This window comes from Primulina tabacum, chromosome 8, assembly GCF_025594145.1.
Source record: "Primulina tabacum isolate GXHZ01 chromosome 8, ASM2559414v2, whole genome shotgun sequence".
In the NCBI taxonomy this organism is placed as follows: domain Eukaryota; kingdom Viridiplantae; phylum Streptophyta; class Magnoliopsida; order Lamiales; family Gesneriaceae; genus Primulina; species Primulina tabacum.
The window spans coordinates 39,955,033-39,979,348 of NC_134557.1; the positions used below are offsets into that span (position 1 = coordinate 39,955,033).

General features: G+C 33.9%; 1 protein-coding gene, 1 long non-coding RNA gene and 1 pseudogene across 2 annotated transcripts; 2 read left to right on the forward strand and 1 right to left on the reverse strand.

Annotated features, from left to right (window-relative positions):
* Positions 1–1,782: 1,782 nt before the first annotated feature.
* On the forward strand, positions 1,783–3,015 carry LOC142552550 (uncharacterized). The gene is made up of 3 exons (XR_012821838.1): positions 1,783–2,436; positions 2,512–2,633; positions 2,712–3,015. It is a non-coding gene; the product is annotated as an uncharacterized LOC142552550 (long non-coding RNA).
* Positions 3,016–4,306: 1,291 nt separating this feature from the next.
* On the forward strand, positions 4,307–6,951 carry LOC142554778 (putative LRR receptor-like serine/threonine-protein kinase At2g16250; annotated as a pseudogene).
* A 145-nt stretch (positions 6,952–7,096) lies between these two features.
* On the reverse strand, positions 7,097–11,555 carry LOC142554137 (uncharacterized). Its single transcript, XM_075664786.1, has 9 exons — positions 11,263–11,555; positions 10,426–10,611; positions 9,644–9,741; positions 9,046–9,136; positions 8,765–8,968; positions 8,429–8,685; positions 7,892–7,982; positions 7,583–7,799; positions 7,097–7,455 (listed from the first exon to the last, which is right to left on the reverse strand). The coding sequence occupies exons 1-8, from the start codon at positions 11,452–11,454 to the stop codon at positions 7,641–7,643; spliced, it is 1,278 nt and encodes a 425-aa protein (XP_075520901.1). The 5' UTR covers positions 11,455–11,555; the 3' UTR covers positions 7,097–7,455; positions 7,583–7,640.
* Between the last annotated feature and the right edge of the window lie 12,761 nt (positions 11,556–24,316).

Sequence of the window (24,316 nt, forward strand, 5' to 3'; positions counted from 1 at the left end):
TTTCATATTTTCAACAAAAATGTTTGATTTCAAAGAATATAGTAACATTTTTTGTTGTAGGGAATATGTGAAAGAAAAACTCAATTTTTTAAAACTGCACGAAAAAAATTGTCTTCTCGAAGATATGTTAAGGATAAACTCTCCCATCTTAAGGGTCGAGTGTTGTTCAGAATTCGATGTTGCTTGGCTTGCTTCTTAGCCAAAAATTTTATTTGAAAAGGAATAGGTTATTGTTCGAATGTTTTGTTGTTGAATTGATTTCGGAATATATGATATTTCAAGCTTGTGAAATGTGATTTATGTGTGACAATTAATGCTCTTTCATAGATAATTGGTAAGGCAACCCACCACATGCCGTGATCTCATATCTCAAGCCACTACTTCATTATCATTCAACAACCAAAAAGTATTATTTTTTATTGCAAATATAAATCGTTTTGATCCATGTCACAGACATAAATTCGTGAAACTTTCTCGTAAAATATCTACTTTTTATGAACATGTTTTGCACTCATTGGCCACCATAATATCAAAATCAAAATTTCACCACTTTAATTAAAACACTTATTTAATTTAGATTTTGCGAAACATATTCAAAAGGATCCTAATATGTTACAAATAATTTATGACTTGAACCCAACCGACTCATATTAGCTGGAAATCAAGAATAAATGCTTCAGATAATAAATTTATCGCCGATTAGAACTTAGTTTGCAAGAACAGCATTGGCCTAAAAAAAATAACCGATATATAATGCATTTTAAAATATTTAAAAAAGATATATTGGGATTAAAATATAATACAGCGATAAAAAAAACATTTGTTGGGATATAAAACAGTATTCAGCTTGCGCGAGCACTCCATTTTTCTCAATCCCACCTAAAACTAATAACTTCTTGAATTTTTTGTGAACCCATGGGCTTTTTAACCGTTTATTGCAAATTTTATAATAGTTTAATAAAATAAAAAAAGAAAAAATCTTCACGAAGCGTGACTTATAATTTTTTTTTTTTAAATACAAGTCAGATGGCGTGACTTGCTTAATAATTTTTTTTTTAAAAGTAAGTCACACAATTAAATAGGGGTGACTAGTATTTTCCTTTTTTTAAAAAAAATAATAATAATACGAGTGACTTGCTTTAATTATTTCAAAGTTGCACGTCTCATCACATGCATTAAAAGCTGCAACAAGCATATGCATTAAAAGCTGAAATAATATAGCTTTAATAATTTCGAATTCATTATAATATCATATATTTTTCTGTATAAATTGAATGCTTAATTGTCTCACTTCATTCATCTTTTTTAATATTTTTCATCGGTAAGTTTTTGTAAATGTTAGAATTTATTTTTTCAATTCCTGCAAATTTTTATTAATTTGTTTTTTTTTTTTGTTTTCGCAAATACATTTTTGTTCCAACTTATATTAAAGTATGTATACTAATATAAATTATTTATGTTAAATATTAAATTTTTAAATGAAATTATTATTTATGTTATACTAATTTTGTAGTGTTATTTATTTTTTTTATAATTTTAATTATTACGTGATTTTTTAGTTATTACTTGTAGTTAATGTTTATAAATTATAATTGTTTTGTTAATTGATTTTGTAGTTATTATTTTTAGAGAATATTGTGCTAGATAATGATATATTATTCTTGTTATTAATTATAGGATGTCATTACATGCCGGACTTGTTGATGGTACTGTTTTTTATCAGCAACGAACACATATATCTAGTTTTTTTACACTTAACAATTTGGATAATACTCTAAGAGTACGTAGATCAGATAATTTAATTTGAAAATTGTGGAAAATTGATTTAATACACTATCATGTTTGGTTATGTCTACATGAAATGGGTTTTTACGGCATCCTCTGCTGCGGTGATTTTGTTTACGATAATCATTTGATAACTGCTCATGTCGAAAGATGGCGCCGAGAAACTCATACTTTCCACCTTTGAATTGGCGAGGCAACAATCACACTACAAGATGTTGCGATAATTTGGGGGCTTATGCTGACGGTGACCCTATCATCGGGACTGATGTATCCAGCAAGTTTACTGTATGACAGAGTTACTGTTATGATTGGTTAGATTTTGTGCCATTACAGACAAACTTCATATCAAATAGTTTAAAGTTGACTACTTTGTACTTACACTGTACACAAACGGTAATTGATGAAAATAGTACAGACATAGAAGTCGCACAATACTCCCAATGTGTTACGCTGATGGTTATTGGTGGTTGTATGCTACCTGATTCTGAAGGTTGTGCGGTCAAATTATTGTACTTACATTTTTTGCAAGATTTGCATAAGGTTTGTAGTTATAGTTGGGCAAGCGTTGTACTTGCATATTTATATCACGAGTTGTGTCATGCATCTAGATCAAGGAAACAAGAAATCGCCGATCTTTTATACATTTTACATGTATGTTTATTACATTTTTTATTTGAATATATACTATTCTTTGGTGCACATTTATTAAACTCAATTGTTTTATAGATTTGGACATGGTCTAGAATGACTCCTCTATGTCCTGACCGCTTAGGATACAACATAATCATGCGACATGAAAATCAAAATAGCGGTAATAATATTCTTCCAATTCCACCATATGGAACAAGGTAATAATTACAACATATGATATAAAATTAATAAATTCATCTTTATTTTAAAGCCTTACTAACTTAATGTATATGCAGATGGAGTAATGTGTTCATATGGACACATACACCTACACACTATGTGCGGATCATTCGTGATGTACTTGACAAAATGGGAGATGGTCAGTAATTTACATTGTTTAAAATATAAAATTTAAAATATGTCAGATATTATCACTTTTGTACACTATTCCTTTTATTTATTAATTGTAGTTTAAATGGCTCGTATACGACCTTGAAGCTGTGGATGTTTTGTCATTGCCCTTAGAATGTAGACATCACACTCTCTGGCGAAGTGTGTGCCAACTGATATGTTTTCACATTGTCGAGATGCATCGTCCAAATCGAGTTCTTCGGCAATTTGGGATGCCACAAAACATTCCAATACCAGCATTTGATGAGATCAGTTACATGAATGCTCAAGGCGGGGGCGCAAAAATTATGATTGGGTAAAACATTATAGACCAATGGTGGATGCGTGGGAAAATCGTCATAATCTGATTGTTGACAGTGAATTGGTTGAAAATTATAGCATGAGATATGATTATGAGACATGATATGATTCTATAACTCATGTTTCATATCTCCTATCGATGTAGGAATATTTCGTTGATAATTTTAATTTAAATTTTGAACTTTCAATATTTGTCAGACGGTACACTATTTCTTTCATTTCATTAAAATTATTAGATCTTGGTATTCGTATTGTTCTCAACGCAGTGATATTATATTTTATAGTGTGATGTCCTATAATAACGTTACCACCTTCGAATGAAAGCACCAACACACTGTCCATTCCTAAAAAAAATTCAATAGGCCACACAAAATAAAAAGGTGATAATAATTTTTTTAAAATTACAATTGAATAACAAAATGTGTAATATCATAAAATAATACACTATAAAATTAATTTACATATACTTTCATTTTTTATTAGAATTAATTATAATAATAATGATGATAATGCTAAATTTGTTTTACTATACTACTACTATCAATAATAATAATAAAATAATTATATTTTATTTAATAAGTTAATAATAATAAAAATAACTATGATAATCAATTTTATACTAAATAAGCAAAAAAAATAATAGTAAAATCATTTAAATGTATACTTTTTTTTATTTGGATTTTTAGTTTTTCCCTCAAGAACGGAAGGGTAGAGATTTAAGAAAGAGTTCAAATTACGGATTGTGATTCGTTTGATTCATGGTTGTAAACGTAAGTGCCCCAGAAATAAAGTTCTTTTCTTTTTCTTTCCTTTCCTGCTTTGTTTATTTATATTTTTCATGTCTAATTTCCAGGCAACATAGTAAATGCACGGAAGAGGTCCTTTGATTGTGCGATTTAAAGCTTTTGTTCCTCGTGTATATGAATATGTACGAGAGTGAGTGAATTTTTTCGTGAAAGTTCAATGAAGTTCCAGAAGATATGATGCATCAGTGGAGAAGGGTAGTGTTTGTAAGTTTAGTTCTAGTTTTCTTGTTGTCTGGTTGCACGTTATCGCAACAATTACTGGTTTCTAGGCAAGAAAGATTGGCTTTGCTTTAGTTGAGATCGTCTTTAGGGTTGAGGGGCAAAGAGTGGCCTCTAAAATCTGACCCGTGTAATCAGAGCCGTACATGTGTTCGATGGGCCTGAAGCGAAAATTTAAAAATGAGTTCTCTTGTTGGTAAAAATAATGCTAAAATTCAGTTAGCAAATAATAAATACAATAAATAATACATAAATACACAAGAAACAATATATTACATAAAAAACAAATTAATAAATATTTGAAATAATTGCATAAATAATAATCGTCTAGCTATTTTAGAGAAAAATATATATATCAAATTTGTATAATCCAGTTTTCGGATCATTTCTTTGTCAATCAACAATATAACTAGTGCATTTAGTATATTTCTTTATATTACTGATCGAAGATTAGTGTTTATTAATTTCAACTTCGATCAGTTTCTTTTTGCTTATGCAACTGTTACTATGATAATTAACAAAATTTTATAGGCAATATAAGTATTTGAGAATAAATCATTCAGTTTTGCCAAATGTTGTAGCATCTTAAAAAATTGTTGAAGTTCTATAAAATACTTCATCAAGCTAGTTAAAGGCTAACTCGTTAACTTCAGCAAACTCAACAAATGCCCCAAAGTCTATTGATATTGTTTAAATTGTTCAACCCGTACTTGAAAAAAAGATCGAGTTTGATCAGTTAAAAACAAAAAATATTCAAATTACTCTTTTTTTCTTTAATATTAGGCTAAAAAAAATTATTTCAGTAGATCATCAACTCAAATTATATATGTTGGACCCTATCAAGGACCGGGCCATGAGACGATGGTCTCCTTGACCTCATAAAAGGTCCGGCCCTACGTGTAATCAATGGGCGGGTATATGGTGCAACAATGGCAGGGTTACAGGGATCAATGTTCAGGGTTCAGGAGAACAAGGAGGAGAGGTCAAAACCCTCAATTTTCAGTGGATGCACTTCGAAATTTGACACTTTTATCTTCCTTTAATGCCTCGAGTTTGGCGCTTCCGGGGCGATCCCTGAATGGTTCAGATGGCAAGTTGCCTCTCTTCGTGTACTTGATCTTAGTTCTTGTTTGATCAATGGTTCTATTTCATCGAGTCTTGGAATTTTGAGTAGCTTAGTTGAATTGCATTTGTTTGGTAATAATCTTACTGGCACGGTTCCTCTGAATTTAGGTCGGTTGTTTGGGCTATCTGAGCTTGATCTCTCGAAGAACGAACTAAAGTTTCAATTCCAGAGACTTTTGTTACTCTTGGGAACCTTACTTTAATTGATATGTCTTTTAGTTCCTTGTCTGGGGCGATACCACCAAGCATTGGGACATTGTCTAGGTTGCAGTTCTTGAATCTTTCAGGTAACTGTTTTTGGTCTTCTGTTCCCGCCCAACTGGGTGATCTAACAAGTCTAGTTGACCTTGATCTTGGCTCCAATATGCTATCAGGGCCCGTGCCTGCGGATTTGAGAAGTTTGCATCGAATTCTGCTTGGGAACGATTCTTTATCAGGACCGATACCTGGTAACATGGTTGACTCGTTTGCAGTTTGTGGTTTTGAGTCATAATGATTATAACTAATAATATAAATGAATCAAACCGTTTGTGAGCTATTCGAAGCTCGATTATGAGGTTCGTTAAGATAAACAAACCAAGTTCAAGCTCTACAATATTCGGCTCGTTAGCTTGTGAACATGTTCGTTAGTAAATTCATAAGTAATATCTTAGATGAAAAATAATAATTTTGACATTTAATTTATTGATTTCACATTAATTATGAAACATATAGAAAAATATATTAAATTTTAATAAGAATATTATATATTTTTTTCTAAATGTATAATTTATCTTTTAATGAATTTAATGAATATTTAAATGTACAATTTATATTTATTGAGCTCGTTTAAGTTCGATAAAAGCTTGAATAACCTCGTGAACCATGAATATATTTGTTAAATAAAGCTCGAGCTCGTCTCGATTATAAACAAGTCAAGCTCAAACATTCAAGAGTTCAGCTCGGGTCGGCACGAAGGGATAATGCCAATTTTCCGAATGTGTTGTGGTCAATTCTCTCGTTGCCATTTCTCTTGATGTGTCTGTGAATAATTTTACTGGTGTGCTACCCGATGCCGGTTCAACTCCCAACGCTAGTGTGGCAGTATTTAACATTTCCAACAATATGTTCTATGGGAATCTTACTCCTTCAGTTAGGAGGTTCAGATTTATCGACATGTCGAGGGTCCAGTTCCAGTATATGCTCGTGGCAACACATCTTTAATTAGGAATTGCCTAAAGAGTATGACTGGTCAGAGGAATGTAACAGAACGTGCCTCATTCTGTGCCGACAAGAACCTGGTATTTGATAATTTTTGAGAACCAAATATCAGACGACCTCCCCAATCCAAGAAAAAGAGCCACAAATCAGTTGTGATTTTTGCTTTTATTTTTGGAGGTGTTGGGATCATTGCGTTTGTACTATCTATCATCATGCTTCTGATTATGCACTCGGAAGAGGGACACAACAAACCAACGAGGTATTAGTGTGGGGCCTGTTCTATCAGGTGAAAGTCCTCCACCTCTTGGAGCATCACTGAACTTTTCGAGTCTTGGTGATGCATTTACATATCAGCAGATTCTCCAAGCCACTAGTGAATTTAACAATGTAAATCTAATCAAGAATGGCCATTCTGGTGATCTATTCCATGGAATACTCGAAGGTGAGATATCCGTGGTGATATACTAACATGAAATATTTTTAATGAACCAACAATATTGAAGTAACTTTTCTGAGAACAATTCTCCCCAAACTCCAACAGAAATATACTTCTCAAGAAATAAACTGTATTATCTTCTTTTTTTTTATCATAATAAACTATCCACAAATGTGAGTTCTTCCCTTGTATAAAACATCGGGAAAATGTACAGCAAAAAAAAAAAAAAAAACAGAAAAGAGATCAAGTGATAGCGTTTTATGTAAAAAGGGAGATGGGTCAGATAAGCACTAAACGGAAAGAAATATTCACAAATTAAAATTCTCACGTTTCAAGCAGCAGGCATAGATGATGAGAGAACGACATAAGCCAAGTATCGCATACCATCCTGCATTTTCCCCACAGCCATGCTATGATCAGTCCGGAGATGTTCGGTAAATGCACTGGCCTTCTGCTGGATAGAGTTCTTAGGAACAATTTCTTGTGAATTAGCAGTAGCACTTTTAATAGCTGCCAAATAGGCCTCTGTTACGTCTGATATGCCTGAGCAATGAAGTTCATATCAAAATGATTACAGTGTTTTTTTTGGTTACGAGGGCCGCGAACTTATGATTTTTTTGTGATGCTACAGAACGACAAGCATCATGAAGAAATCTAGGATAAAATTTACCAGTAACAAAACTGTGGAAAACTGCTTCAATATTTCCTGTCATAGATTCTGTCCTCACTCAGATTATCTTGGCTCTTTCAAAAGAATCTTCAGGCCAATCTATCTTTACTGTTTCCTCACTAATCTCTTGATCTTGCACTTTGTTTGCATTAGATATAATAGACTTCCCAAGCATCAGCAGTTGAGTTACAGCAAAACAGCACATCTCAGAAAGTCTCTGATACGAAAAGCAAAAGGTTTTGCATCAATCACACTTGACGTGTTTAAAAAACCAAAGAACTTGCTTACTAGTTCAACTCCTCTACGTACATGAACACCCTCTGAATGAAGAGAATCAAGCCTCCCAGAAGTTCTTTGAATTATGTCATTTGGAGCCAGGCCAGCCAAAGCACTTGTGAAGCTACAATAGATTATTAAATACAGAAGCAGTTTTAATTCCATAGATTGGGATCCTGTTCACAAGATTCTGAAACAATGTATGCAGGATGAATATAAGAGCCAGGGAAAAGAACAAACGGAAGCAAAAGAAAGATATCAATTTTACACTAGAATATGCCAAACTTTAAATAACAATTGCTGGAATAACACCAGTTCAGCAACCCTATGAGAATTTGCATCATGAAAACAAAAAGGCCCATAGGCAAAGAGATAATATACATGAAAATGAAATCTTTGTGGTTCAACTAAATTAAAGTCATTGAACACAAATCATCGCGGATCACAAGATTCTTTTCTCCACAAAAAACAACAAAATTTAGTAGGTTATCGTAGATGAGTTTGCACCTGCCACAAGCTAAATAATAGGAGAATAACAGAAAATAAAATGAATAATGAAGGAAAATTTACCCTGCAGCTAATTCAGCAGCCTTGCGAACACTGGATTCATGTAAATTCTTTAATTCGTCAATACTGTCAATATTTCCATCCTCTATTTTCTTCCCTTTTCCAAACTCATTACGGTCTCCATCAAGTCCAACACCCATGTCAAAAATGTGCTGGATGTCTTTAATCTTTCCATCATATATAGATTTTTGTTCAGAGGACAGCTTACCCTTTCTTCGGTTATATAATAGTGCATAATGATTGGATAATGCTTCTAACTCCTGCAAGGCAACAAACTTTGAAGTTAGGAACAAGCAATTAAAAAAACATGAATTGATTCAACATTTCCAAATCATATACCTCCAATTGCTCTGGACCTCCATAAATATAAAAGCATCTGTCAAAAGTAACTTCTTCAAACAGTTGATCTTCATCTATCTTTCCCTCAGATAATTTGGTTTGTTTATCCACATCGATCCCAGATTCTGAAATTAAAAGATCCATAGCTTCTTTTCCAACTAGCTCAAGCACTTGCATTCCCTTTGCTGTCAAAACTTTTCCCGTCTATGATATAAGAAAGACAAGAAATTGGGTTAGAATTCTGGAAAAAAGTGAAAAAGAACAGAGAAACTGGTGCAAACCTCCAACAGAGATGGCGCAACAGTACCAGTTGGTCCGGCAACTCCACCATGTTGAATTGACTCTGAAATGTTGGAAGCTGAATTTTCAATCCTAGAAAAGTAGACAGCAAAAATTAAGGATCACAAAAGTAAATGTTTCGGTTGTTTGTCACATAAAACATGATGCGTGTCTCACTACACCTGCCAGCTTCATCATGTAACACCAACAACAGGAAATATAACATTTTCAATTTTCAATGTATGCATATCATCCATCAAATATTAACAGCACTGCAACCATACTGAGATCACATCCATCTTCTACTGGGGTTTCACTCCAAAACTGAGACTAATGATACTATTCCTTACATATATTTTTAATGCGTACTGAAAAAACATAACAAATCTGCATAGAGAGAAGTGAAACATGATACATGCTTCAGCTTGAAATTTGAATGCGGTAACTTTTAAACCGCCAAGCTTCTCAAGATCCATGATCCTCTAGCTCGCAAACTCAGCTAATCACTATAAAAACTACATTTTATTTGTTTTTCAAGTTTTTTATAGTAACTACTAAATGTGTGTTTATGTTCCAAAATAAGAAACTGTACTGACATACTTGTTAACTAAATTCGCTCCTCCTTTCCATGCTGTTCCTAAAGCTTGCCAAGCTCCTGTCGTAAGAGATTCCACTGAAGTATCGAGTGCCTTCAAGCCCTGCATTGGCATTATCATATTTATGTATGAATTGGAAAATGAAATGAGACAAGGAAATGAAACCTCTGAATATATAATGGATAGTATTTATGTCAAGTGATTGTGAAATGGATCGTGTAATGGGCCTATTTGCGTTATGATCATTAATTTCCAGCATGCATTTTTCCTTGTTCTTCCAAGACGACTACTGTAAATATTGAAGTGAGGCTCGAAAAAGAGAGAAACTTGCAGTTTCTTCAAACCTTTTTTAAAGAAATAATCTGATAGATTTTTATATACCATAACCATCCAAAATATACAAATAGTTCTACATAACAAACTACTAATGAAATAACTGTCTAATCCTATCCATATAAACTGTTTAAACTTAATCCATGTCTATATCACACGGTTTATTCGAATACTAATTACAACACATAAAGGAAATAAATTAATTATAAACCAAGGCCCTTATTCTTGTGCTTGAAACAGCCGAGAGTATAAAGTTTTCAGAAATGCTCCTTTGGATGTTGGATCTGGGCTAAGCACACACTCTTGTTCATCACAATTTGATGAAGGAAAAATAATTTAGAATGACGGAAAAATGTCAAAAGAAAGAGGCGAATGTGAAAAGGGAAGGGAGACATGTAGGTTTTGAAGTGAAGATAGTCAATAAATTTCTCACCTTTATTTCACATGACATACCTGGCTAAGGAAAGTTTCTTCACTGGCTTTCTCTAGTTTATCCAATGCTTTTTTGCGCAGTTCGTCCACCTCATCACTTTCATCTACGACCAAGGATGATTCTGTACTATACTCGTTAGCTGATTTAGGTTCATCAGCCATAGTATCAGTAATGCTCTGTGCTGCAGTCCTAGCAACCTCAACAGCCTGTATTTGAGATACCTTACGACTCAAACATTTAGCAAAATGATACACCAAAGAAACTCAGAGATTTGATCCAGGTAATAAAAAAACCTGCATGTTCTACGAAATATGTCTCATAATTCATAACTGAGAGAACTAGGCCAAGAAAAGAAACGAACAATTTGATGCCATTTCTGTGATCCAAATCAGCACTACTAATGATCACAGTGAGAAATTCTTTAATGATGGACTTACTGAACCATGTCAACATTTTCATAAAATTTGAACCAACATCAAGGCAGTATGTTTCTTCCATTTTCTCTCCATTCTAGCGAATTGATACCAAAGCCATCATAATGCTAACATAAAATTCCAATTAAAATCATAAAATGAAAATTATACAGGGTTTGCAAAAGCATCTTGCCACATTTATTGCTGTCAATTGACCATATCAAAAAAGAAAAGAATAACCTTCGACACCAAATACATTACCAAAAAGATGACCGATTACCACCTAATGCTTCAGCTGCAGACTACATATTAAACTCATTCACTTCAAACATGTAATTTTACAAACTAAATCAACCTAATTACTCAGTTAGTAATGCAAGTAAAGAAGTGGAAGACCGCGGTACATTTCCTTCACATGATTGGTTGGCAAGGAAGGAGACGTACATTGCGAGAGATCTCTCCGGCGGCGACAGTAGCAGCTTTCTGAAGATCCGAGAGATAAGAAAACGTAGAAAACCCCCAACCGCCCCATCCTCCGCCGCTGCCGCCAGCAGGTTTAGACTGTACGTCGGCGGCAGTGTCTTCAACTTCGGGCTTTATTTCCGCCTGGGAAGGCTTCGCTGAACTGTCCGTCATCGTTGTACCTCGATTCTCTGTAAAATGATTCGAGTTCTCTGCAGTAAGATCCGAAATATAGGGTTTCTAATATTTTAGATATTCTATTATATATTAAACTAAAATACCTTCCCTGATAAGTTGCTTCAACTTGTTCTTGAAGGCGATGAAGCTCGACTGAACGGCACCGTTTTGTTCAACAAGTTTATCATTATTTCACATGAGACGAAGTTACCGCTTCAAAAAAATGTTTTTTGTTTTATGCTCAAAATCTGTATCATATAAGGTAACAAATTGAGTTTGACATATATATTTAAACTTTGTAATCCATTGTTTTTCATGATTCATATACAAAATGTTTTGGTGTCATAATTACACTCTTTAGCAACTAAAAATTTACTCAAGTTTCTTCATATTTTACATAAAAAAATTTAAACAAAACTTTCTTTTTAAATCAAACAACTCTTCTAAATTGAAAAAATAATTTCGTTTTAATTGTTTAGTATTATTTGATCAAATTAAAAATAATAATAATAATAACATATGCAATGTATGTGCATCTTTTACTAATATATATATAAAAGTTGAGTTTTTACCTAAAATAGTAAGTTCAAATTAACAATCTAATTTTATGAAATTTTTATTGATATATTTTTATAAAGACTTCTATGTGTTTTTTTAAAAAATTCAAACGTGAATTGAAGATATTTGAAAATATAAATTTCAATTATTACTTACATTGATTATACCATTTCGTTCAAATTCGAATTTAATTCACTTTTATATGAATTCAAATGTAATTTATGAATTATATGTTTTTTATTTTCTTTATTTAAATTGAAACTTAATTCTATTGAAAATATAAATTAATTCTAAATTTTTTCATTTATTATATCAATTCATTTAATTTGGGATATGTTTTTGTGTTACTATGATATATTTAGGTGTTATTATAAATTTTATAAATAATTCAATCTGATTTCTGCATCACGTTGAAAGAATCAATTTTCTATCGGAATAAAAATAAAAAAAGAGCGTAATGTTCAATATCAGATGTGAAGTAAATCATTCAAAAATACATTTGGCGCTTAAACTCTGATTAGTTAATTGATAGTATATACCATGTTGGATGCGATAATTGTCGTGGTAGCGAGATCGAACCGTGGTGCTTGAACTGCTATGCAGTTTAAAATATTTGAGTTGCACCATTACCACCAGCTATACCTTTTGGTAAAGCGGAAAGCGCTTGGTCCTGCAATTGGTATCAGAACCAATGGCACGGGTTCGATTCTCATTGATTGCAAGAAGTGCAATTATTGGATGAGAAACTGTTGAGTGCAATAATTGTATCTTCTTGGTAGCGAGATCGAACCGTGGTGCTTGAGTTGGTGTGCAGATTAAAATATTTGAGTTGCATCATTACCACCAGTTATAGTTTTAGTAAAACGACAAGCGCTCGGTCCTACATACCCGCATATAAAATAAATAGGTATTAATTGTGAATACTTTTTAATATATTTTATAAAATTCAAATTTAAATTTGATGTTCATTGAAAATATAAACTACATTTAAGTGTTTGAATTGATTATATCATTATATTTAATTTCGATTATGATTTTAAGTTGTACGTTACTTTTATATATTTTATGTTTAACACTCTCTATCACCCTAAATAAAATATAAAAGATTTTATATAATATTAAGTTTTTCAACTTTTTAAAAGAGTGTGTAAATTTGTTGTTATTATTATTATTATTATTATTATTATTATTATTTATCTTAATAAAACTTCAAAATATGTATTTTAATAGAAATTTAATATAAATATTTTTAACATGTCCAAAAAAATAATTATATTTTTAATCAAAATTTATCCATAAAATAAATAACATAAAAATTGAATTTTTGAAAAATGTTTATTTATTGTTTAAAATTTTGATAATTAGAATAATATATGATTTTTTAAAATTTATTTTCTATTTTTTTATTAATAGCAGTTTCATTTAACCAAGATAAATAAATCAATTTATTGACAAAATATTCTTATCATCATTTGAGTGTTATATCAAATGACATAAATATTTTGATATAATATTTTTTTATAATAATATTTAAAATTTAAGTATACTCATTATATAATCTCAATAATTTTTAAATAATTATTCAAACAATTGATATATACTAATTTTAATTACTGATTACATAAAACAATATTTGGTGCATCCCACGAATGAAATACTAGTTTAATAATAATAACCCTGGATTAAAATTGATATATTGTTCTTGGCAAGTTGATGCATGATGATCATTGGAATTTAATGGAAAAATGCTCGGAAATTATCAAGCGCTCCTAATGAAAATTCAGTCATAGAACACAAATTAAATCACAAAATGTATCCTACATGAAAAAATAACTAGCTGATTTTCACCTAAAAGTGGTAACACAATAACTCATTATGTAATCGTCACAAATAAAAGGATAGGAATTTTAGTAGCTTGGGATTTGGGGTGACATGGGGATGAATAACTAGCACTCAAGTGTGGTGGGAGGATGACTGGTTTGAAAATTGGAGCAGGTGGAGGTGGATAGGGAGATTGGATTAATAGTTGCGGTGATTGAACCGATGGAGACGAGGGAGAGTATACATGAGGAGGTGGAGAAAAAATATGTGGCGGCGGAGAAGAGTATACTGGAGGATGTGGTGAGAAAACTGGTTGTTGTGGGGAGTACATTGGCGGCGGAGGCAACAGTGGTGGAGGGGGAGGTGACTAAACTAGGGTGGAGGGTGCGAGTAGACTAGTGGCGGTGGGGGAGAATGCTTAGGCAGGGGAGAAGACAAGAGGTGGTGGAGGCGAATGCACTGGTGGAGGAGGAGGTGAGTTGACAGGTGGTGGTGGGGAGAAACATGAGGTAGCATGTGAAACATCAGGTGGTGGAGGTGGTGTGTAAGATACACCAGTAGCTGGTGGACTGACAACATTTTGACCGGCTTGGAGTGGGAGAGAAGATATAAGTCGGTGGTGGTTGCACGATTTGAGGTTTCACTATAACAAGTGAGTGAAATAGGAGCATTTGGTTGCTTCGCAGCCTGTGGTGGTTGTGAGGGCTCTGGTTTAGGACTTTGTGCAGGTGGTGATGAAACGGGCTTCGGTTTTGGTGTGGGATTAGCTGTCGAAGTTGATGGGGACTGAGCCTTTGGGGGCTTATCAAACTTTGGTGGTTGTTGGGGCTCTGGTTTAGGACTTTGTGGTGGAGGTGGTGAAGCGCAAACTTTTTGTGGAAGCGGCGATGAAGACGAAACATGAGGCGAAACGGGCTTTGGATTTGTTGTTGATTTAGGAGCTGGGGTTGATGAGGCATGTTTCGGTTTTGTGGATGAACTTTCGGCGGATTAGCGATCTTTTTGTGGTTGTGATTGTGAGGACTCTGGTTTCAGACTTTTTGAACGTGTTGTTGTAGAGGTAACCTTGGATATAATAGGATTTGGTTTTGTCTTTGGTGGCAGTGGTTTTGGTGCTAATGGATTGGAAGGAGTGTAACATATAGCGGATTTAGGCTAACTTTTGGTGAAGCTTCCGACTTCTGGTTTGTTTTTTAGATGGAGTTTCTTTTTTTGGTGTGCTTTGGCCTTTTCCCCTCATTCGAACTTCGGCGTCTGACTATGGTGCAATCAACCTCCTCACTCAAGGCATCTTTGCACTCTTTTTCCGATCTCTGCTCCAACTCCTACGTGAAACAGTTTTTCTTGCCATCGACCACAAGCCTCGACATCATATTAGGGTTACATTATGGATCCTTGGAATCAAAATAATTAGAAGAGAACATAAAAATTTTCAAACTTGGCAATGTTCACACACTTTTAGAGACCCTACCCCTCAACTTATTCTTGTCATTGTTCAATATTTCCGGGCTTTGAAAGTATTCAATACTTTGAAGCAAGTCTCCGACAAATTTATTATCATCATCACTAACGTCGAAAATGTCGGCAATTAATTGGGAGGTTGGCAAATGTCAACATTGACGGCAATAAATGCATCCATTTAGTGGGCATATGATTATCAAAATAAGCCGCAGAAAAATTCAGACGGAAATCACGCGTTTTTATACGCGTTTTCACACAGACAAAGAGTTATATAAATAGAGCTCACCCTCATTCTGAAATTATCACTTTTTCGAGTTTTCTCTCATCCTATATCATTTGAGTGCTTAGTTCTATAATTTTTGTGAGTTGTTTGTTCTCCTGTATTAATAGAGTGTGTGTTCTATTTTGAAACAAAGTGGGTGGTTGTACACCGTAAAATATTATAGTGGAATTCTTTTCATCTGACACGTGGTTTTTACCCTAACATTTTTAGGGTTTTTCATGTAAATCTCGGTGTCCAATTTATTCTTTATTTTCATATTTATTATCTCAAATTACCAAACGTGAGGCAAACAGAAAATGGTAGTGCTGTTCAACGTCGTGATTTCTTCTGGAAAACAAACATAAAGATCGTTTTTCAATGCGATGAACTCGTCTGATTTTCCAGCCATCTCGCTTTTTTGGAATGCATCCCTTTAGCTTATTATTCTAGATCACCAAGACTGAGGCCAAGGAGTTTCCTATATTTTCCTAGATACTAGAATGGTACCGGTTGTTATTCAAGAAAATTGCATCAAGTTGCTTATCAAACAGTCATGTGGGCAAAACGCCACGCCATAATCGATTTGAAATTCGTATGCAAAAGAAAGACCATTACCATTCAATAGAGTCAAAAGTCGCCGACGTGCAATGTAAGATGCTTCTGCATCCATTATGGCTTTACAGAACGAAACAAGAAAGATTACAGAATTTTAAAAAAACACAGACAAAAGAATTTTTTCCGAAGCCATTGCTACCCTAGAACAAGCCAAATGACTATATATTTATATTCACAAGATTGATGTCGTTCGCTGTTCTTTATCCGTGGTCTTCATTTTTTTTATTTAAATACTTTGGCTAACAATTACGCCACTGCTGGATTTTGTGGAGGCATTAGGGTGCTTAAAACTGTACTTGTTACATGCTTTAGTTTGATTTATTGTTTTCTTGTTATTCTAATGTACACAATTTTCGTACTTTCAATAATATACATATCTCATTGAGTGATTTGTCTTCACGTACACGAGATTGTTCGTTCACTGTTTTTTAACCATGGTCTTCATATTTTCAATTTAAGCATTTTGGCTAACAATTTCTTTTAACGCTTAGAAAGTGCTAAAAATAGAGATGGCAACTCATTTGTCGGAGTATTCTGACATTGATTCATTTATTCATGGCTGAAATATTACATAGACATAAAATATATCTTGGAATAAAATTTGGCAAGTCATCTGGAAATACATAATAAAAACTTTTAAAGTTAGAAATGTTCGAAACTTTCATATTTTTTCCAAACAATGACTAGTATGAAAAATTAATTTCATTTAATTTGATTATAACTTAAGGTTTTAGTCATGTATAAAATTGTTTATGAGAACTTTAATATGATAATTATTTCTACCTGGTATTTGGTTATATTTATATCTTGAAATCAATATTGTTCTTAGTATAAACAAAGTCAATAAATTTACCTATCTTTTTATTTCTTTTCAAATTTTGAGATTGGAAGAAACATCCACTTTTTATATGATTTTTTAGAATTTTTAAATTATGATTTATCTAGTATACATTTAAGTTAATTTTTCATAATTTTTGTCTTATATGGTTCAAAGACGAATTTTGATTTGATTTTAGATTAGATTATAATTTGGGAAATAGATTCAGGAGGAGTTGGCTTAAAAAAATTTAAAGTTGAGTATTATCAACCAATTATAAATAAATAAATAAATAGTGAGCATTCACGACGCATATTCTTCTTTCTAATACAATATAAAAACCCACAAAAATATATTTTTTTTTTCTTAAAATAATGAAGTAATATCTAATTACAGTCATTTAAAAGTCTATAAGATTAATATTATTGATGATGTGAGACCCTGAAATTCCAGCAGTAGCACAGCAGCAGCAGCTAGCAGATTTCAGTAGAAGCTATCAATTCCAGCAGCAACTCATATTTCAGAATATGGTATTTTCCAGCAGACATAATCCAGCAGCAGAAGAGTTCAGTAGCGAGATTCAAGCAGATAGCTACTGGTTCTGCTCAGGACTTGTAACTGAAGCATTTAACATGGAATAAAGGCTGTTAATGGCAGATTATGGTCATTAATTGGAAGGCTAAATGTCAGATTTTGGCCTATAAATAGCACCCTCAATCTCTGAATTGATGTTACCAAAATCTTGAGTTATCACTTGAAATTAGAGCTAAAAGAGTGCATTTTTCGAAGCTGTAAAATCCAGTAGCGAGGGAAGCAGATTTCCAGACTTCAACCGAAAAACTCTAGCAAATTACGGTAAGTGGGCTTATATATAAATATCTTGAAACCCGTTTGATGATTTCTGTTTTAAAGCAAAGTATATTCTTGATTTCTGATATCTGATTTTGAAGCACTGAAACTTAGTGAACTAATGGTAGGAATATATATTCTGAACATTACTGATTACTGGCCTCACCCCTTAGAGGAGAGAACATATAGGGGACTGATATCAGTTTAGCCATGAAATTCACAAACGTGCTCAGTGCTTACTTGTTAAATTCTGATTACTGAATACCGAATACTGATTTCCGATTACTGATTTCTGAATTCTGATTTCTGTTCTGAAAATAAGAGTTTTCTGCATATTACTGTTTTACTGTCCTGTTGAAAACGATTTCGAAAATTGGGAGTTATTCCCGCCCCTGCTTACTGAGTGACAACCATATCACTCACCCACCAAACTCATCTCAGATAAGAACGAGGAAGAAAAGTTAGAAGAAGAAGAGCAGAATCAATTCTGAGGCTGGTGAAGAAGACTACTGTTCTCAGCTATTATTCATGTTATTTTCGCTGCATTTGATAAGACACTGTTATGTCTAGTTTTACATTTTCGCTGTAAAACATTAGTTATTTGAGTTGTAACAGATAATGAATTATTCAGTATTATGAATAAAAGACTGGTTTCTGAATTTTGTACTTCTGAGGCTTGTTGTTTTCGAATGAAAATTTGAGAGCAACGCCGATGTCAACCAACCCCCATCCCGGGGCGTGACAGATGATTTATATAATGAATAAAATTATTTTATTCAACCATTTGAATGAAAAAGTATGGGTGCTTTGTGCCCGGATCAAGTTAAAATTTGGAAAATAAATCTACAAAAACCCACAAAAATTATATATATATTTTTGTCTCTACCAAAGCTGTAGTTGGCAACTTAAATATCTTGAGGATTTTGTCGTTGCTTTGGATATTGTTCAATATATATATATATATATATATATATATATATATATATATGTGTGGACGACTCCGACTTGGTAACATTAACTATATACATGCAAAATTTGTTAAAGTCATTTAGAAAAACCGGCCACGACAAAGAAATGTGAAAAGAATTGATAAAATAGAATTGGCAACCATGATGAACCGAATAAACCATCGGCTCGTCTCAATAAAATCTTAGCAAATTTTTTTTATAGAATTCGAAAACGAAAGATAAGTATTCAAAATTCTTAAATGTCAGGCAAAATAAATGAATGACAGCATGAAGCATTAATGAGGGGTAAAATGATGGCACACAGTTAATGTGCATGCTGACTTTTCTAATGAAAGATAATAGAAATGTTTAGATTGAAGACGCGTTTTTTCTTCGTTTTCACGTGGACGAGGAGCTCGTTGAGAATTCATATGATGAAAAAATGAGAAGCACAAATGGAAACCAAAATAACTTGGTGCCACAAATGTCCGGGCTATGATCACACACTGAAACGTTCTAAAAAGAAGAATATAAGGACATGACCATCAACCCGAATGATGAGTGATCTCTAGGGAGTCATGAGCATGACGAAAAACATGTTAGCAATCATATTTCATTCGACGTAACTATTCTAATTTTACATGAAAAATGTTAGTGCAAAAAATGCGAGGACAGATTTTGTTTTGAAGAAAAACAAGAATTGGACCCAAAAAACTACAGAAAATCTTGCAGTACTTGACATGTAGGGGAACGTTCGGATGATGATGTTGATGTCGAAGCTCGGAGATATAGCAGATCATTTTTTCTGAACGTTTGTTGATTTTTGCCAGAAAGAGGAAGAGCATTTGGTTGTTTCTTTTTGTTTAGATTGTTGCAAGTCCAATATTTTGTTATTTTTAGTTTTTTGTTTTGTTAAAAAAATCATAGATGAAGACCATTGCCTTGTATTTTTGTTGGTTGGCATTTTTATTGGATTATATTTATATTTATATTTTTGTATGATAGAGTGTATAAATAGGCTCTATTTTTTTCGTCTTTGGCCTTCCCAAAGTTTGATATCGACTCATTAAAATTTAAATGGAATTCCTAGAAATTTTAAAGTCAAGCCTTGTTTAAAGTCATTTTCTTCGATTTTAATTATTTTTATTTTAATGCTGATGTGCTAAAGAAAAATCAATACATTGTTATACATCATTTTCACATTTTATGGTCACTCATGTATTGGAAAAGGTTCGGGTCATTCTTAGACTAGATTGGAAAAGGAAAAAAACTTAATTGGAAAAAATTCCAAATTGCTCTGGGAAAATCGAGTAAAGCCCGGGTAAAAGTTAGCCAGGGTAAGTAAAGGGTCATCTCGCTTGACCAAGGTTTATTTCCCTCGACCAAGGTCATCTCGCCCGACCAGAGGTTATCCCGCGCATGAACATGGTTTAGTTCACCCTTGACCACGGTTTATTTCCCTCGACCAAGGTCATTTCGCCCGACCAGAATTCATCTCACCCAACTTGGGTTCAGGTCACCGACCAGGATCAAATCCCCCAACCAGGGTCATCTCGCCCGACCAGGGTTTTCAGGTCACCTGACCAAGGTCATCGCGCTCGACCAGAGTTCATCTCGCCCGACTAGGTTTCATCTCACTTAATCACCAGCAAAGATCTTTCCAGATAGGGTCCTTCCCACTTTGGCCAATCACAAGGAGATAGGCACACCAGTATGGATCACCATGCCTACTGACAACGGACAGGGCATGGGCAGTTGTCAGATAATAGGGTATGGGTTGATGTTTAGTTGAGAACATTGTATAGGTAGTATAATTGATGTCATTTTGTCCTTTATAAATACTTAGGTTTGTTCGTTCATTTGAAAGATGAGATATTACATTATACAGCATTCAATAAATTCTCTCTACTTAGTAAGCATGTAATGACTTGAGCGTCGTAATGGCTACGCCAGAACCCATTCTGGCGCCCAACTGACATTTTCTTATTGAGTGTGTGCAGATCATCTGACCTGAGTTCATCCTACTCGATCAAGGGTGCTCAAAGGCCAAGCTAGGCCACTCGGGCTCATCCCAACTAGTCAAGTTAGGGCAGGTCAGGCTACCCGAGCTCATCCTATCAGGCCCGGTCATCCGGACTCATCTCATCATGCCAGGCCACTCATGCACATCTGATGGGATCGATTAGGGGGTAATCGTTGAGCTACAATAGCTCGGTTCTTGAAATATTGAACACCGATGAATTAAATCGAGTTTGGTATTCAAACCAAGCGGAAAACACTCGAAATAATCCTTCGTAGAAACCAATTAAAATATATGCAAGTTGAATGACTAAAAAATATTTTGGGTTGAAGCATTTTATCAAACACTTGGTACGCAATATTTTGGTATTTGAAGAACACATAAAATGCTTCAACAATGCATCTTTAAAACTAATGGAAATGATAAGTAAATGCAATAAATAAATAGACACGAATTTGTTTATGGATGTTCGGAGATTTCAAACACTCCTACGTCATCCCTTCTTCCCCTTGGGAAGGATCCACTAGAAGACTTTGATTTATACAACTACTTGTACAAACCCATTCCGGAAGGACAGCACCCAACTAGAACTCCTAGCACTCAAGATTGTAGGCAGCACCTCACAATCAGCATATTGTTTAATGTCTCATATGCAAAAACTACATACACAAGTTTATTGTCTTTGTGCAAGACTCACTCAACTAATCTTTGAAGTTCAACTCTCTTGTATATGTGTGAGTGATTGTGTGTGAGGAATTTATCATTTACAGTGTGCATCTCAAATGTATCCTCACACAAGGGCTTGTGCTCTCAACTAGCTGATTTTTTCATGCTAACTGCCCATGCTTTGAATCCCCTTCAAAAGCTGTTGTTTGATCTTCAATATGTTGTATTTATAGGCTCCAACACTGATATATACGTTAGACACAAGAATATGACTGTTGGAAAGTTTCTGTAATGTTTCTGGAATTGCAACGGTCAAATTCGTCTTGCTGGACATTTTCTCGACTGGTCAACTGGTCAACTCAACTGGTCAATCAGTTCAACTGGTTTAGTTGGTCTGGTTCAGTTCAACTGGTTCAGTTGGACTGGTTCAACTGGTCTTCAGCTGGTCTGGTTCAGTTTCAGCTGGTTCAGTTCAGCTGGTCTGGTTCAACTGGTCTTCAGCTGGTCTGGTTCAGTTTCAGTTGGTCAGCAGCCGGTTCAGTTCAGTTGGTTGGTCAGCTGGTCAGCAGTTGGTTCAGTTTCAGCTGGTGTGCTGAAATAAGCCTAGCTGATTTCAGTTTGTGCAGAACCAGTAACTTCATCGTCATTTATCAGCATCTTAAGCTTTGATTCAGACTTTGACTTCTGAAGATGATTTGTAGATCATCGTCTTATCTTTCCAACGCATACTGAATCGCTTCATTTCGATAACCGATCTGAGAGATATGACCAAAATACCGCAGCTGTTCAAACTCAACTGATTGCTGTTTTCGTGTGATCAGTTCGGTAATTGAGCGATCAGTTAGACCATAATAACATCCGATTTTGCCCAACTGACGTGAGATACGACTTGTTCCAAATTGAGTTTTTTAATCATTCCAATTGGCGGATTGTCATTTGGATAATCCAGTTGAGAGATATCATCAAAATACCGAAACTCGCCAGAAATTCAGTTTGTGCAAAATTCAGTTTCAGCTTGCTTCTTGTGTTTGCAACTTCACACTTGAGTAAATATGTTAGAAACACAATAACAAGTTTTGTTAACATCAAAATCAAGATTGCGAACTTGAAAAGTTCCAACAACATCCTACTAGGCTAGGCCACCCGGATTCATCCCATAAGAATATGCTAGACTCATCCTATGATGTCAGGCCATCCGGGCTCATCCCATCAAGCTAGGCCAGGCCAGACTCATCCAACCAGGACAGGCCACCCCAGCTCATCCCATCAGGTTAGGTTAGGTTCATCCCACCAGGTCAGGCAACCCAAACTCATCTCATCAGGTCAAGCCAAACTCATCCCTTCATGTCAAAAATCTTCACAGTGAAAGAACACCTTTCTGTCTGGTGGATTGTCCATTAAACTCACCCAATCTATCCGAACATCATCAATTAATTCCAATTTTCTCTTCTTTCTTTTTTTTTTGAAAAGCTACTTCGAATTTTCCAAATAAAAAAACAAAATGTCGAGAATTTTTTCCAAAATATTTCAAGATTTGGGTGGTGATATTTTTAAATTTCTTATCATTTGTAGGGGAATCACATCCACACATGTACACCATATATTGATCGATGGGGAAATTAAATATCTCACGAAAATATCACCAAAAGTACAAATATTATTGATGATTTTAGAGATTTCCTGATTAGACACCGAAAGCGCAAGGTAGGAATTGACTGAACTTATAATAAAATATTTATTAAAACTATTTTGTCGATTTAAAAATTACAAAAATAAATAAATAAATAAATACTTTCGTCCCCCTAAATTTTGATTTCTTGAGTTCTAATTTTATTCTTCTCGAGAAACTTAAAGCTGTTTAATTCTGAGGGCGTATCTTTCCTACGGGCAAACCGGAGCTTTTTGCTTTACCGAGAAAATTTTAAAACAACATTTTTTTTCTCGTAAAATCTTTAAATTGAAAATTTTGAAAATAATAAATTTCAGCAGGAAATATTATTTAAGTTTGGGAAAATTTCCCAATTCAAGTCACATCAGTTCAGTAAATTGTGTATGAGATTAGAACTTCACACGTAAATGGATAGACTAAAGTTAATTCGTGAAAATTATATTAATTTACCAAAACTATATTTTTGATTAAAAAATATAAATGTTTGCAAGAAAAATAAAATCATTGACGTCAAACAACTATAATAAAATATTGTGGGAATATTTCAAATAACCAATAAAAAAATACGGCATAAAAATTTAATGGTGGGATCTTGTGCTTATTACTAGACCAAAAATTATGACTGTTAGTCAAAATACAACTTTATTTTCTTGTATTTGTAGTGATGAAGAGTGCATCTATTTAAGTGCTAATGAATCGGGCTAGGCCCAAGAGTCTGGGAGGTATGTGTTTGTCTGTCTCTCAGTTGTCAGTCTTACTATTTCTCTATCGTCAACCTTGTCCCCATCACAACCGACCATGTCCCCAAACATAGACTTTATTACCCATTAAAATATGAGGTTACTCTTTTACAGCACACCTGGCCAACCAGATCAAACGACATAATGTCAACAGTTTGACTTATTCCAGTAAGTCATTCATCTCAGTACTACTCTCACTCATGCACAATTAACCCAACATCTCCCAAGAAGTATAAAAATATATTTCTTGGGAGACTTGAACACGTCATCTCGCGCTGATACCAATTATTAGGATCAAACGCTTACCAGTAGGCCAAAAGTTATAGATGTTAGCCAATACGAAACTTTATTTTCTTATAATTGTGGCAACACAGAGTGCACCTACTCATGCGTTAATAGATCATGATGTTAGGCTCATGAGTTCGGGGAGATGT